This window comes from Sceloporus occidentalis, unplaced genomic scaffold (genome assembly GCF_023333645.1).
Source record: "Sceloporus occidentalis isolate IW3139 unplaced genomic scaffold, rSceOcc1.0.p SCAF_2, whole genome shotgun sequence".
Lineage (NCBI taxonomy): Eukaryota > Metazoa > Chordata > Lepidosauria > Squamata > Phrynosomatidae > Sceloporus > Sceloporus occidentalis.
In genome coordinates, this window is record NW_028316982.1 from 190,761,245 (window position 1) to 190,776,618 (window position 15,374).

Genomic DNA, 15,374 nt, shown 5'->3' on the forward strand with positions numbered 1-15,374 from the left:
AAATGTCCACACACACCAAAATTAAAGAACAGTCAAGTCTGATTGATCATGGATATACATAAGTTCATTAAGGTAAAGTGGAATGAAGAATTTCCCTCATCAGAGGACAATATTCCTATGGTAAAATAAACATTCTTATGGTTGATGTGGCTGGGAACTACAAACTAGATATGTTTGGGGCCAAATTGAAAAGTGAGCAAGACCAGCAAACAGATTATTCACCACTTCTCCTTGCTAAATTTTCTAGTGATCAGCTGAGTCACAGTGTGCATGGAAAGAGATCATGGGGAATGTAGGTTTAAACCTCCCTCCCTTACAATTTCCCTGCTGAGCTAAAAAGGGGGAAACTGTTAAGTAATTCTGGGCAAGAGAGAGCAAGCGTAGAGGAGTGGACTTGTCATAGGCCCTGATGGTTCAAATACAGCCCGTAGGTCAGGGAGGGCACCTCTGCCCCGTAAGTCAGAGTACCTAATATAGGAGAATGCATACAAGAACAAAGAAACAGAAGCATTTGATGGTAGACACAGCCTGAGTGCTCAAGGGGATATCACAGGACTGCTTTTAATTCCTGCAGCTACATTATGTTAAAAGAAAATGCGCTATCCAAGGATTGACAAACCTAACCTTCAAACAATCAGACACCAATACAGTGGGTCCTTGGTATCCACTGGAGTTTGTTTCCAAAAACCTCTCCATGGATACTAAAATCAGTGGATGCTCAATTCCCATTATATACAATGATGTAGTAAAATGGCGTCACTTGTATAAAATGGCAAAATCAAGATTGCTTTTTGGAATTTGTGTTTTGAATATTTTCAAGCCATTGGTGGCTAAATCTGTGGATGTAGAAGGTATGGATATAGAGGTCTACTTTTATTAATAAAGTTTGGATTTGTGTTTAACTAATGAAAAGCAAGAAAAGGAAAAGATGTGCATAAAAAGCTGACTATTAAAAAAAAGAAAAGAATCCTTTTTTACAAAGTGCCACTTAGATAAATACCAAAGAAGTAAACATTTCAAACATTTACAGACAAGTATGATTTTATAAAGTTTCTGACTTCCTTTAAAATGCCAGCTGTCTCATACAGCTTCCAATTTTATTAAATTAAAAAAAGAAATCCAAGAAAAACGCATTCTTGGAATGTAGACTACTCTTACCTAAGGACTGGTAAAGCTCTGTCATTTTAGGATGATCCCAGCAGGTGGTCTGCGTCTCATGACTGCAAGGCAAAAACAAAAGAGATCCAGTGTTTTTATAGGTTATGTTTATACCAGTTCCAGTACCTTTGTGGTATGTCAGCTTTCCACCCAAAGAAATTGCTCAGTAGTTGTTTATTTAGTATGATTTATTTAGTATGATTATTTCACTTACATGACTACAATGTGGCAATGCAATAGTGGTCATTTCAGCTGATACGTTCAAAATCTTTCACGTGAGCATACTTTCCCTTGATAACACAATGTGTGTACTAGATTCCACTTCAAATTTTCAAAAATTCTTAGGACAATTGTTAAGAGACATGTGCAGTGACCCAAAGACTCATACTTAGCATCTCTACTAATGCTAAATATGCTGATGCATTTTGACAGTCCTTAAGAGTGGAAGACATTGGGAATGATGGGAGAAAACATATGGTGGGTCTATCTATGCTTATTTCAGTTGGGAGAAAATGGAAACATATGCTACTCTATAACATAATAGAAATAAAACAATTTTAGTCCCTTGCAAGTCCAGATAAGATTGAAGCTTCTGTAAAATAGGAACATTGTTTATTAATTTCATACTAGTTTTATCTTAAGCCTAAAGTAGTTAGAATATTCACTGAGTGAAAGTTTGGTATCAAATATTTTATCACATGGTGGCTCAGCACTTCACAGAATGCTGCAAATAAAATTATCAAAGCCTGCTTCAAAGCCTAAATGAGTCAATATTGACACTTGTCAGAAGCGATTCTGACTTATGGCAACTTTATCCTAGTGTTTTTCTGGCAAGAATTATTCTTAGCAGGTTTTCCATTTCCTTTCTCTGAGGTTGAGTGTGACTTGCCCAAGGTCACTGAATAGGTTTGCATGGCACAGCAGGAATACAAACTCTGGTCTCCTGGAGTCCTAGTCCAGCACCCAAACCACTATTCCACATTGGATCATCAATATAGACTCCAGAATCTAGAAATGAAGCATTAATAAGTCAAATGAACTTATTACTTATTAAATGAGCTAAGACTTTTCCTTCCTTAGAGGTCTTTAAACAGAGGCTGGATGGCCATCTGTCGGGGATACTTTGATTGAGAGTTCCTGCATGGCAGCAGGTTGGACTGGATGGCCCTTTGTGATCTCTTTCAACTCTACAATTCTAGATTCTATTTTAATCATATATGATCCCTTCTGTACACTCATGTGGCAGTAAAAAAAATTCTGAGATGATTAGGTAAAGGTCTTCAAAATGCTGAAAAAGGCAGTAACTCATGGTAGTAAGTGGAATTCATAAATATTATTTTAGTGGGCTAAACAAATATCATAGAGTATCAAATCTATATAGGCAAACATATTTATCTTTAGCACAGAAATCTTAGATTGAAAGTAATGTTTTCTATTCCTCCTATGCACTTCTTATCTACATCTCATGCAAAACAAGTCACTGGAATGTGCAGTAAAATGGAAGCTGCACTTCTACCTACATACTGTACAAGAAATTCATGGTAATCTGTAGAGAAGAAGCCTTCAGGAAGAATTGCGCCAATTAGTTTTTTTGGGTTTTTAGGGCTATGTGGCCATGTTCTAGAAGAGTTTATTCCTGACATATTAATGCTTCATTTCTAGATTCTGGAGTCTACATTGATGATCCAATGTGGAATAGTGGTTTGGATGCTGGACTAGGATTCCAGGAGACCAGAGTTTGTATTCCTGCTGTAGCTGGCATCTTCAGAGAATTGCGCCAATTCTTTGATTTTATTTTTTGATAATGAGGCTCTCCTTGCCTACAGGGCAATATCCAAAAAGGGTTAGAGGCTGGCATGTTTCCTACACATCTAGCTCAATAAAAAAGACAAGGGAACTCTTGTAGCAGAAGTTTCTGTTGACTGATGCAGCAGATTTAGTTTAAGCACACAGTTTGTTTAAAAAAAAAAAATTGTCAATATTCACAATTAACCAGACAAAATATTCAGAGAGAAAAGTATCCAAATGAGTTAAAAAAATTCAATTATCAATCATTTAGCCCTGAATTATTTTCTCTTCTGCTATGCAAAGAAGGAAGGGGAACTGGATTGCAAACACCCTGAGGCTCTTCTCAGTGCAGCCTAACTCAGAGGTGGGATGGCATTTGGAAAGATGGAGGCAGGGAAATTCATTTTTCTAAAATTTAGAAGTGAATTCAATTGTTAATCTAACTACAGTAGACCCATTGAGTCAATGGATCTTATATAAGTGTTGACGTAACAAGTCCCATTCCTCAGTGAGTCTAGTTGGGACTAACAATTAGCTTTATCTCATAGAATGAAGACCAAATTAAAACTGCAGAATGTGATTTAATTTTCAACAGCTCTGCTGAACTTCCTGAATGTAGATGTTCTATATATTTTAAATAATCTAGAACTGTCTAGTTCAACAAAAACATAAGTTAAAAAAGCAATATATGCAACCATTTATGGACTTACTGGTATAACCACATCTCCTTTTAACCAGTCATGTCATCCTACAGTCCTATACATACTTATCCTTTAACTGAACCGTACTTACTTCTAAGCAGATACAACATGGTACAGTGCGCCCTTGCTTTACATGGGGGATCAATTCCAAACACCCACCACGTAAGGCAAATACCACGTATGCTCAAGCCCCATTGAAAACTATGGGACTCATGCACACATCATTTCCTGTTCTGTCATATGGCTTTCATCATCATCCTAAAGCTGCGTATAGTGCACCCACATGTGATATGGGCGCACTGTACTGCTAAATTCATAAAAATTTCAGAGATAGTGTTTGGCGGATGAAATAACTTTAGTTACATCTGTCAGTTATATGAACAGTAACCTGACAGAATTGTACCTCAGTACCTTGAAGGCACCGCAACCTGACTGATCTCAGAAGCTAAGCAGGGTCAGCTTGATGGGAGACACCAAGGAATGTCAGGTGCTCTAGGCTGTATTTCAGAAAAAGGCAATGGCAAAGCATGTGTGAATATTCCTTGCCTATAAAAACCCTATGAAATTCATAGGACCATACAATTGGATAAAAATTTATCTGTAAAAGTAATGTGTTAAAAAAATACTGCGTTGATTGGGGGAGGGGCACCACACAAGGATTACACACAGACCACCACATGGAAGAAAAAAGGCCACAACTTTATTAGTACAGCTGACAGGTGGGGTTGGCCCGAGGTATGGGTCAGGATCTGGTATCGACTGTAGATCCATGAACCCCGTTACCTGGTCATGACCAGGTCCAGGGATGACAAGGGGTGTCTGGATGTCTGCACTCTGCCCCTTTTCTCTGGGGGACACTGGAAAGGAGTTCACCTCCGTATTGGCAACTCCTTCTCCATCCCAGCACGCCCTGTCAGACTCCTAATAATCTGGGCTCAAATAATCACGTCTACCATATCCCTGCCTCATACTGTGACAGCAACACTTGCAACCCTCTTAAAGGAGTAAACCAGGGTGGGAGAGTGGGGAGATCCAAGCCGGAATGGCATCCTCCACCTGCCCACGTGGTGTTATATAGGCCTCTGGAGTCTGGACCAATCAGCCTGGAGCGGGTTATTTCTCCAGTGTGGATGCACATCTCTTCCACACACAGCTGCAGAGCCCGCACCTTCTGGTGTCCGAATCAGGGCTCTTCCCAGGCCCCAGGGACTTCTGGGAAAACACTGGGTCTGGGAGCTGCGGCAGCTCCCAGAGGATCCCCCACTCCGCAACTGCAAATTGGTGAGTTGGGCGGCCACACTTCATACATATCCTAAATGTCTTGAAGCTTGAAGCATAGAGACTCCTTTTAAGTAAGTTCACAGAGGCATAGAGTGTTACTTTATGTATTATTATGTATTATTAAATGGGATGAAATAATGTTTCATGTATTGCATGTAATACCTTATCTAGTACAGTGGGCCTTCCTTATTGTGGACTTGCCATTTGCTGATGGCAAGTTCGTATTGTTCCCAATGGCAGCACGGACACAGCTGCACCACCACTGAGGAACCACTTGACCCACTCTACTCTCCTCCCTCCCCCTTTCCTTCCTTCCTTCCTTCCTCCTCCTCTTCCTCCTTCCCTCTCCCCCAGCCCTCCTTCCTTACCTGCTTCCTTCCTTCCTCTCTGCCCCAGCTTGGCTTTGGGGACAGAGTCTAGCTCCCAGACAGCCAGGGCCAAAGCAGGGGCTTGAGTCTTGGAGACCCATCTCCAGGCACATCACCTGCAACAGAGCCTCTTGGCCCCAAGCCCCGGCTCCTTCCAGCCAATGGGGCTCTGAGGGGGCCAGGGCCAGGGTCTCGGAGTCCAGAGGCTCCATCACGGATTCTGGGCCTGGGGATGGGGCTCTGGGACTCAACCCTCAACCCTGGCCCCAACCCCAGCCCTGGCTGACTGGGAGCCAGACTCTGCCCCCATAGCCAAGCTGGGGCAGAGAGGAAGGAAGGAATCAGGTAAGGAAGGAGGGCAGGGGGAGAAGGGAAGGATGGAGGGATGGGGGAAGGTAGAGGGGGGCAAGGGACTTTTGTGTCATTTCTTTAATGGTGGAACAGACGCAAGGCCACACTGCCATTAAGATCAATGGGACTTGAGCATCTGTGGATTTTGGTATCCCGGGGGGGGGGGCAGAACCAACCCCCCGTGGATACCAAGGGCCCACTGTATTGTTCAGGCTACTCAGACTACTGTGAGAAATCCATGATGTTATAGTAATCAACACTTTCATTCCCATTCCCTTTTCAAGAGATGAAAAGGTTCACAAAAAATTAAATACATTACTTTTCATTTATTTCAACCATAGAGTCTTATAGTAAAATGACATCATACATGGGAAGACCCAGCATGGTATAGTGGTCTGAGCATTGGACAATTCGTCTGGAGACCAGGGTTTGAATCTCTGCTTGGCCATGGAAACTCACTGGGTGACTGTGGGCAGTCACACACTCTCAGCCTCAGAGGAAAGCAATGACAAACCCTCTGTGAACTAATCTTGCCATGAAAACTCCCTGATAGGTTCAACTTAATTGCCATACATTGGAAAAAACTTGAAGGCACATTTCATCAACAACCAATCAAAATACATTCTAGACTGAATTATTTTAATTTCAGACTAGTACATCTCTACCCAAAACTCATAAGTCTTCATTAAACCCTTTGTACTGCCAGTTCACAATTAAATAGTTACATGCTTACATATATTATATGATATCACAACTTATAGTTCAAATAGCTGAGGTGTTCCATTCAAAGGAATCAAGGTAGAACTCCAGAGGCTTTGACAGCAATTCTATAGCCCTTGCTACAAATGTTCACCAGCTTAAACTAAACTGTGCCCATCACTCCAAAACCACAACAATTTTAGGTGCACTAAATAGCAGCAAGAGATCCTAACTTCATAAGGCACATATGCAAATGCGGAGATCTTGTGTTAACTTGTTTTAAGTCTGTAATATTTTTTCTGAAGTCATTGCAGACTCTCATACTCCCAGCCTAATGGCTGATCATTGTTATGCCCATACTGTCTCCTCAGTTCCCTCATGTTTCACACTAAAGTCCTTTTCATGTGCAAGCCTGCTGTATTAATTCCTTTAACATTAAAATACGTAAGAGCATGCTTTGAATCTATGATGGCCGTCAGTCAATATGTAAACATATTAATTACTATTACAATTCAATAAGATCACAACTCAAAATAGTATTAGAGACTATCTTTATTTATTTATTTCCTAGTTCTAGTTGTGGGAATTATCACAGCTATTTGTGATGGTGCCAGTGAAACAGATGTGTATGTTCTTCACAGAACTTGGGTATGCAATACCCAGTCTCTGCCAGCCTGTATGGCCCAAGCTTTAGCTCTCATTTATGCCTTCACAACCAAACTGCAAATTCACAAAGGCAGCAATCCTACTGAGTAAATGCCCTGAATTCAGTAGTAATGACTAACCTCTGAAAAAAGTCTGCTTAATACTGCTCTGTAGCACAACATAACCATGGTGAGAGACAAATATGCATGCATGTGTGTACAAACACAGAATCTATACAAAACATTACACTACCACAAACTTTAGACCCAATCCAAGCAACACACACAGTGATCAGAAAAATGTGTCAGTTTCTGTGTTTACTGGAAGTCAATACTGGGCAAAATAAACAAAATGCTGTCTCTCTAGGGTAGGGAATGGAGAAAAAGAAATAAAAATCAGATTGTTACAATCCACTGTCATTTGTCGGAAGAGGAAGCATTTTTCTTCCTCCAAACAGACTGTTGGACTACTTTTACATATGTATAAAATGGGTACTTTTGGCTTCAGACTCAGTTCTGTAGCTCACATATTTCACAGGTGTCAGAACAAAAGAATGGCCACCCTAGATCAGACCAAAGTCCTATCTAAACCAGCATTCTGTTCCCAGTGGCTAACCAAATGACCTTGGGAAACTGACAAGGAGGACACCAGTGGAATAGCATCCATCTCCCAGTATTTCTCTTTTTTACCAATTAAAATATTGCTGTTCAAACATTCTGATACTGTAACCTATGATGGGATTATGGGTCATATATGAAAGCCATTGTGGCATAGTGGTTTGAGTGTTGGACTGCAACTCTGGAGACCATGGTTCGATTCCCCACTCAGCCATCATTGGGTGACCTTGGGGAAGTCACATGCTCTCAGCCTCAGAGAAAGGCAATGGCAAACCTCAGAACAAATATTGCCAAGAAAAATCCATGATATCTTGCACATGGAAAGGGCTTATGTTGTAATAGATTTGAAGGCACGCAGCAACAACAAAAATGCTGGCTTTTCCTCTTCCATCTCTGAACTTTCCATGTTGAGTGTTATGGTCTTAAAAGGAATAGGAAGTGTGTCTGGATGAACACAGTTGTAGTCTTCCCATAGTCACAAACTCTGAGCAATCAGGATTTCTGATTGCAGGGAAGACTTAAGCACATTCAAAGAAACAAGCCTAGAACCCTCTTCAAACCTTCCTGCTCAATACAGGGGGAAAGAGTAATAATGCAACACTGCAACTTCTCCACATATGTTTCAAAACTCCTGAACAAGGCTAATATATTGACTCATTAAAACAGTATATGAAGGCCCTCATGCTTCCAGTAACAGTAAAATCAGACTATATGCTTCTGTTTATCAATGCCCTTAAGTAGTTTCTCTGAGGAAAGTGCACATACTGACTCAGACTTAGAAGGAAGGAAATCTCCTTTTGTCAAGCAAGAGTCATGCATCAGTTTAATTGTTTTATCAATTCTAGAAATTATTAATCAAGGATAACAGGTGTAAAAAAGATGAACCCCAAAATGAAAACAATGACTCTTACTACTGTGTGAAATTTTAAAGAAAACTCAATATAATTTACCAAGGATTCTGTGAAGGTTGAGTGTGACTATAAAGAGCAAGAACAATTCTACTGGCACTTTATATTCAGAACACAAGAAGGCTGCAGCTATTTTACTCCACCAACTAAAAAGTGTTGTTCCTTCTCTCTGAACATTTTCAGCTTAGAAAGTTATCAACAATTCCACACACAAGTGCAGCTCTAGGAAAGGTTAAACTCCATGGAGACTTCACTTCCTAAGCCTCTTTGCTATTTTCAAAGGCCATTTAATTGTTTGCTTTGGGTCTGCTTGAGAGAGAGAGAGAGAGAGAGAGAGAGAGAGAATGAATGTGTGTGTATGTGTGTGTGTTTGCACACATACACATGTATACCATGTAAAATTATACAATGCCAGCTCAGCAACTCAGGCCATTTTCAACCACACTTGGGAATGCAATAGCATCTTCAACAGATCTGCAGCCATTTTTTTTAACTCCAGTGAGAAAACCTTTCTAAAGTACACATGTTTATGTCAAACAAAACTAACAGTTCAGATAAGAATGTTCTTCACAATACTCAAATAAAAAGATATGGTGAAAGAATGTGTGATATGGCTCGCTTCTGTTTCATGTCTTGCTTCCCCTAGGATCTCAATCATAATGTTCTAAAATGACATAAAACATTTAAAAGGAAGGCAGGGTCATAGCCAGGATTTTAGGAAGGGGGGGGGGGGGTCCAGACTAAGTGCCACCATTATAATGAGGCTTGGGTGCGGCGGTGCAGCAGCACACACCATTCATTTTTGTAATGGAAGGGGGGGTCCGGACCCCAAGAACCCCCCCCCCCTTGGCTACGTCCCTGAGGAAGGGTCTGTGCATTAGAAGGATAAATGGACATCCATCTACAAGTAAGTAGATTCAGAAATCCAAGAGACAGGGAGATAATTGATCTGGGTTTTTTCCTCATCCAGCTGGCTGTGACATACTGGGGTAGAAGAACTTCTGATGCAGAGGCAATACATACAATGTAATTTATGGCAATCTCATCATAGGGTTTTCTTTGCAAGATTTCTTCAGAGAAGATCTGCCATGACTCTGCTCTAACCATGAAAGTATGACTTGCCCAGTCACCCCAGTGCCAACTGAATTAGGATCTGAACCGGACCTCCTAAAATTTTAGTCCAACACACAGGCCACAACACCACACTTGCTCTTGTGTTCAGTGATTAAGAATCATTACTTATATTGTTTTGCAACTGGAGTTTTAAAATACATGTTTTGCAGACATTTTGCATTTAATTACCTCTAATAGCTTAATGATACAGAACTTTATATGATGGATCCTATATAATTTAGAGGGGGGGAACCTAGAACAGGGTTCATGAAGTCCCATTTTCTCCTCTCGGTGCTCCCAGTTTGTTCAAACAGTCAATCAAGCAGCTTCTGCCCCCAAATAAATGCATTCTGCAGATGATTACATGCAGGGAGCAAGTAGGTCTGGAGAAAAGTAAGAATTAACTGCAAAATGTGAATTCCAAAGTACATTCAAGCCACGTTTTTCTTCCTATCCAATTTCTAAGCCTATCTAGGAAGGTGAACAGTGATTAGAGTGCAAGAATGAGGATGTGCCTCCACATTCTAGTCTCATGTCTCTGCAGTTTAACAGTGTATAGTCTGAGCTCAGGTCCTAGTATCAATCTGTGGCATTAGTAGGTAGGACTGGAGAAGACCCTGGATAACTAGAAACCAGACATTATTAAACTAGATTAAAAAAAATCTTTGGCTCAGTTCCTGCTAACTTCCCAGTTTTTTGCTGCCTTTTTGACACTAGCTGGAAAATAAAATGAAATGGAAGAGTGACTTTTCATTAATGGATGACACTCTCTATCCAGTTTCATGCTAGACTCACTGCTGGAACAGGAAAGTTATGGTGAACTTTGACGTGACCAAAATATACAGAGAAAAGACAGTGGCACATGGAAAGCCCTCCAGACACCAATCAGCAGCCATCTTGAACCAAAAGTGTGCAGAGTTTGGTCAGACTTTCCCTGCAGTGAGTTCATATCAGTGAACCAGATCAGTGCTAATAGCAAGCTCTGATAAACTACTGCATACAGATCTACCTACAACAGTCATTCAGCATCACCAAATGAAGGAAATCCTAAATTACTTCTGTATAAGTAATAAACAAAATAAGTTGATACTAAAGCTTTTAACTCAAAAAAAGCATTCAGAAAATCCAACTGTGTAAATTTGATCACATTATCACCTGAAATATTATCTCTCTGCATCTACCATCCTGGGTTCATTTCGACCAATAAATGCACGCATGATATTAATGTTAAGAGATGGTGCCAAAACCGAAAAGAAATGCGCCACCACTAGCTCATCCAAGACTGTCTGCAAAAGGATTTAGGTGAAGACTGTTTATAATAATTGACACAATTCTGCACATGTGAGCAAAGATACACACACATTTCCATTTCTCTTGAAAGAAACCCTGTTCTTGAACCTCTGCAGATTTAGTTTTTTTCCTTGCTCATATTATATTCCAACTTTATTTTTTTTTAAAAAAAATCAGTAGTTGAAATAATAAAGGGAAAAAATAGAGATTTTTTTTTCATTTACTTCCATCATAATTCTTAAACTGGATTCTGTAATGTATTTTACAATGAATGCTTTATATATATATATATGTTATTTTATAATGCTTAGGTTCTACCACAGGTATTCTTTAAAAAGCATGATAGGCATCAATTTGGGCATGAAATTCCAGTCATTCCTCAAATTATGACAGTATTTAAAATTTGCACCAGCATGGGAAAAAACTCCACCCTCCCAAGTATGAGCTGTATGTGTATTATGGATACACTGTCAGGTAACAAGAGACACCTATGATTTGTATAATTTTGGTAATTCATTAGCAAACTGAATTAATTTCACAGTGTAAGATGGTGTTGCCTTTTGCTTTCTTGATTCAGTATAAACTGGCCAGAGAAATATGTATTTATACAACTTGTTTCTGCTTTTCCTAAACATTTACATTTTCACAGGTATGATAAAATAAGTGTGCTGTTGCTTTTTTTTTTTTTTTAAAAAACCAATTAAAATCTATGGTAACTTGCTTTTGATGGTTGGTATTTGAAGCAAAGTCCTCTTTCCCCCAACATACACAATCTGCCCCACTTTCCTAATGGGAAAACTAAGCAGTATGAAAATAGTAAATGAAGAATGGAGAAGGCAGTATCTTCTCATGGTCTGGAAGTATTTATGTTCATCTCCATCTGCTAAGTCCAGAGTTTATTGATCCTCACACTAGAATGGTTTCATTTAATCCTTAGATCACTGGGTTTGAAGGATTATTTTTTAAAAAGCTGTTCATTATTTTATTAGTTTGGGCTTCCCCCCAAAAAAAAATTCCAAGAGGATGGAAATTCACCCCAAAGTTTTTTTTTTTTTTACATGAATGTCAAGCAAGAGGAGGAGAAGGGAGCAAATGTCAAGGGCTAAGCACAATATGGTAATGACTTCTCTCTCCTTTGATGTGCGGCATTTTATTTTGTGCACTCTGACAGTTGTTAAGGCTTGGCCAGCCAACCCCTCCAGCTGTTCCTTGTCCAGGGCTCTATTTGCTTTGCAAAGCTTATCCTCTCCACTTCTGCCAAAGCAATGCCACTATAAGGTCTTGTCAAATTCAGGCTGCAACCCACTTCTGAGTGCTAACAGAGCAAAAAGGCTCTTCTTCCCTGGTACTATTATGTCTCCTTTGGTGTTAGCACTGTACAAACAACAGTTTCACCAGACCAAGCCACCATCTATGCTGAAACAGAGCTTTGAAAGAGGTGATATGATAGCCCTGTTTAAATACTTGAAGGGATTTCATATGGAGGAGGGAGCAAGCTTGTTTTCTGCTGCTCCAGAGAACAGGACACATTTTCAGAGGCAAGGCTGAACCCCACAAAAGATGTGCCTGTCTTACAAACACTTCCTGCAGCCTTCTGTACTGTTAATAAAAACCCTGCACATGTCTATCAGGGAAAAGCTTTGCAAACCATCTACGCTGAAACAGAGCATTAAGACTCATGGATCCTTCCTATCCATTCCAGTCATAAAGCATATTTTTCAAGTCTTCTTGCCTCAGGTTCCAAATGTATAAACCCGGTGTTTAGAGAAAAAACCCACACACACCATTTATGAATGATACAGTATATATTTGTCACAGGGCTGGGAAACAATGAAGCAGTTCTAGCCACAATAAAATAATCCCCTTCTTCAGATGTTTACTTGCTTGTGTTGTTTCTTTGCAACAGATGATGCAAAGTGCTTCCTTCCAGAATACTGGATGTTATTTTCCTCTCCTCTTCTGACCTCCTCCTTACCTCTTGCCTTTTCAGACATTCTTCCATCCATCCCTAGAGAAGCCAGCCTCTTCTAACCAGACCACATTTACCCAGACAAGCGAAAGGACCAGGAGAAGGCACTGAAGGCAAATGCCAGCTCCAATTCCCAGAGGAAACCAAGCAGAAATGTGTGCACACAATGAATGAAAGGGAGAGAGCGAGAGCCAGCTTTCTCTGGCAGGCTCTTTTGCTTAGCTCCAAATGGAAAAAGGTGAAACTCTCTGGTTTTTACGCACACACCAAACGCAGCATGTTTGGAGAGGGGCATTATCTGAGGATGAGCAAGGCAGAGAGGCATGTAAAAGGAGGCGAAGGGGAAGAGCACCTGGATCTTAGAGGAAAATCACAGGGTTTGGGGAAGAAACCCAAATTTTCATCCTACAGATTTCTCCATCTGAGCAGGAGTCCATCATATCCAAGTCTCCAACGTGCGGGAAGGAGGCAAAGCCTGGCTGGGATCCAGTTTGCCAGACTCATCTGCCTTGCAAAGAGGAGGCAAGAGGTGGCAAGGAGGACTCTGGAGCTGCAAATGCCCCATTGCAAAGACGCCTCCCAGAAGTTGCATTCTGCCTTCACCGCCCTCCTCTTGCCTCCTCTTGGCCAAGGCGCAAGCCAGGACAAGTGCAAGATGATGGCTTCCTTTTTTAAAGAACCCACATCAACATAATAAATGTGGATCTGTTTTGCCAGGAAAAAATCAAATCAAATAAAATGGCACTCACCCTTTGACTTGCTCCCGCATCGCCTCTCCTTGGACAGAGACCTCCGCAAAGAAGGGAACAAAAGGAGAGCGCACCCGGCGTCTGCACCTGCCTAACGCGCCACCAACCCGCGCCAAGCAGGGGCTCCCAAAGGCTGCGGGGGAAGAAGCAGCAGCAGCAGCAGCAGCAGCAGCAGCAGCGCCTTTCCCGGGCCAAAGAGGGCGAAAGAAGGGAAGGAGGAGAGGCTGGAGGAGGGCGAGCCAAGGCGGAGCTCTGGGCCTGGGCTCCACCTCGGGAACCTGCAAACCAGGGAAGGAAGGAAGAAGGAAGGAAGCAAAGGAAGGATGGGATCGGGGTGTATTTTTTATTTATTTATTTAAGGTAGAACCGCCAAGATATCAAGCAGACGGTTTCTGGGGGGATTTTCCCCTATCATGTGCCTAGATCCTTTGAGATGGATGGACAGATAGATAGTCTGTCTTGATGGAGAGAGAGAAAGATAGTTTGGCATATAGATGGATAAATGGATAGATAGATGGATTGGCATATGGATAGATGGACAGGTAGGTAGGTAGGTAGATGACTGAGATAGATGATATATCTATTGGGGATGCTTTGATTGGATTTCCTGCATGGCAGGGGGATGGACTGGATGGCCTGTGCGGTCTCTCCCAACTCTATGATTCTATTAGATAGATAGATAGATAGATAGATAGAGAGAGAGAGAGAGAGAGAGAGAGAGAGAGAGAGAGAGTCTGGCATGTGGATCTATAGACAGACGGACACTTCTGTGCCTGCATGTGGTTTCCAATTTATGGCAACCCTCAGACAAATCTATCCTGGGGTTTTCTCAGCAAGATTTTTTTTCAGAGGGTTTGCCATTGCCTTCCCTTGAGGTTGAGAGTGTGTGACTTGCCCAAGGCCACCCAGTGGCTTTACATGGCCAAGCTGGGATTCAACCCTGTTTTTCAGAGTCCTACTCCACCTCTCTAACCACCACATCAGATTTATTTTGACTGGTCATGCGTTTACTCCACCTGGTATCTGTATATTCAAGAATTTGTAGTGCCTCCATATGCTGTGACACATGTTTCCAGTTTCCAAACCAGATCAACCTCATTCAGCCCTCTCCCTCTCCTTTTTCTTCCTTGCATTTTCCATGTTTACATAACATTATCATGTTTGTATTTGGTTAATATTTACACAGGGTTAGTTATACTGATTTATACTAATTTACCAATTCCAGAAGGTTACAAGCAGCAAACAGCATTGTCAGATGCTCTTGCACAGTAAAACCATGATGAAAATTATGTCTTGAACTGGGCAGATCTATACTGAAAGGAAAATCCAGATTACCATCTGTTTACCCAAATCTACAGTGACCAGGGGAGTTCGGGAAAACTAAGCACAGTTCGTGCTTTCACAATTGGATAAATCACAGTATGTGTAGCTACACAGGTGTGGCCGCCCCAGTTTCTATCCTTCTCTCCATGCCTGTGAGTATACATATTTCAGAAGTCTTCTCCCTGATCTCACATTGATGTTGCTATTGAACACGGTTTATATGTGCAAATATCCAGATTTTCCACTCAATATTGGGATTAATTCCCATTCCCCCCCTTCCTTGGATAAAGTCTTGCGGACTGGATTCAGGGCTATTCATCCCCTAAACTGTTTGAAGATCTTGTGAAAACTAAGGTCCAAAACACAATGGAGAAATAATCCAGTTTGAGGCTGCTTTAACTGGCCTGTCTCAAT

The 15,374-nt window shown here is 41.1% G+C and overlaps 1 protein-coding gene across 10 annotated transcripts in view; it reads right to left on the reverse strand.

Moving 5' to 3' along the window:
• LOC149319486 (dystrophin-like) overlaps positions 1-15,374 on the reverse strand; it is a 1,434,671-nt gene that overhangs the window by 86,421 nt on the left and 1,332,876 nt on the right. For 9 of the 10 annotated variants that reach the window (XM_089511816.1, XM_089511819.1, XM_089511811.1 and 6 more), the window contains one exon: positions 1,159-1,220. In XM_089511816.1, coding sequence (XP_089367942.1) covers positions 1,159-1,220 — 62 coding nt within the window. Of the gene's footprint in view, positions 1-1,158; positions 1,221-13,637; positions 13,699-15,374 lie in introns of those variants that run through there. The other variant, XM_089511818.1, reaches the window with a different exon arrangement.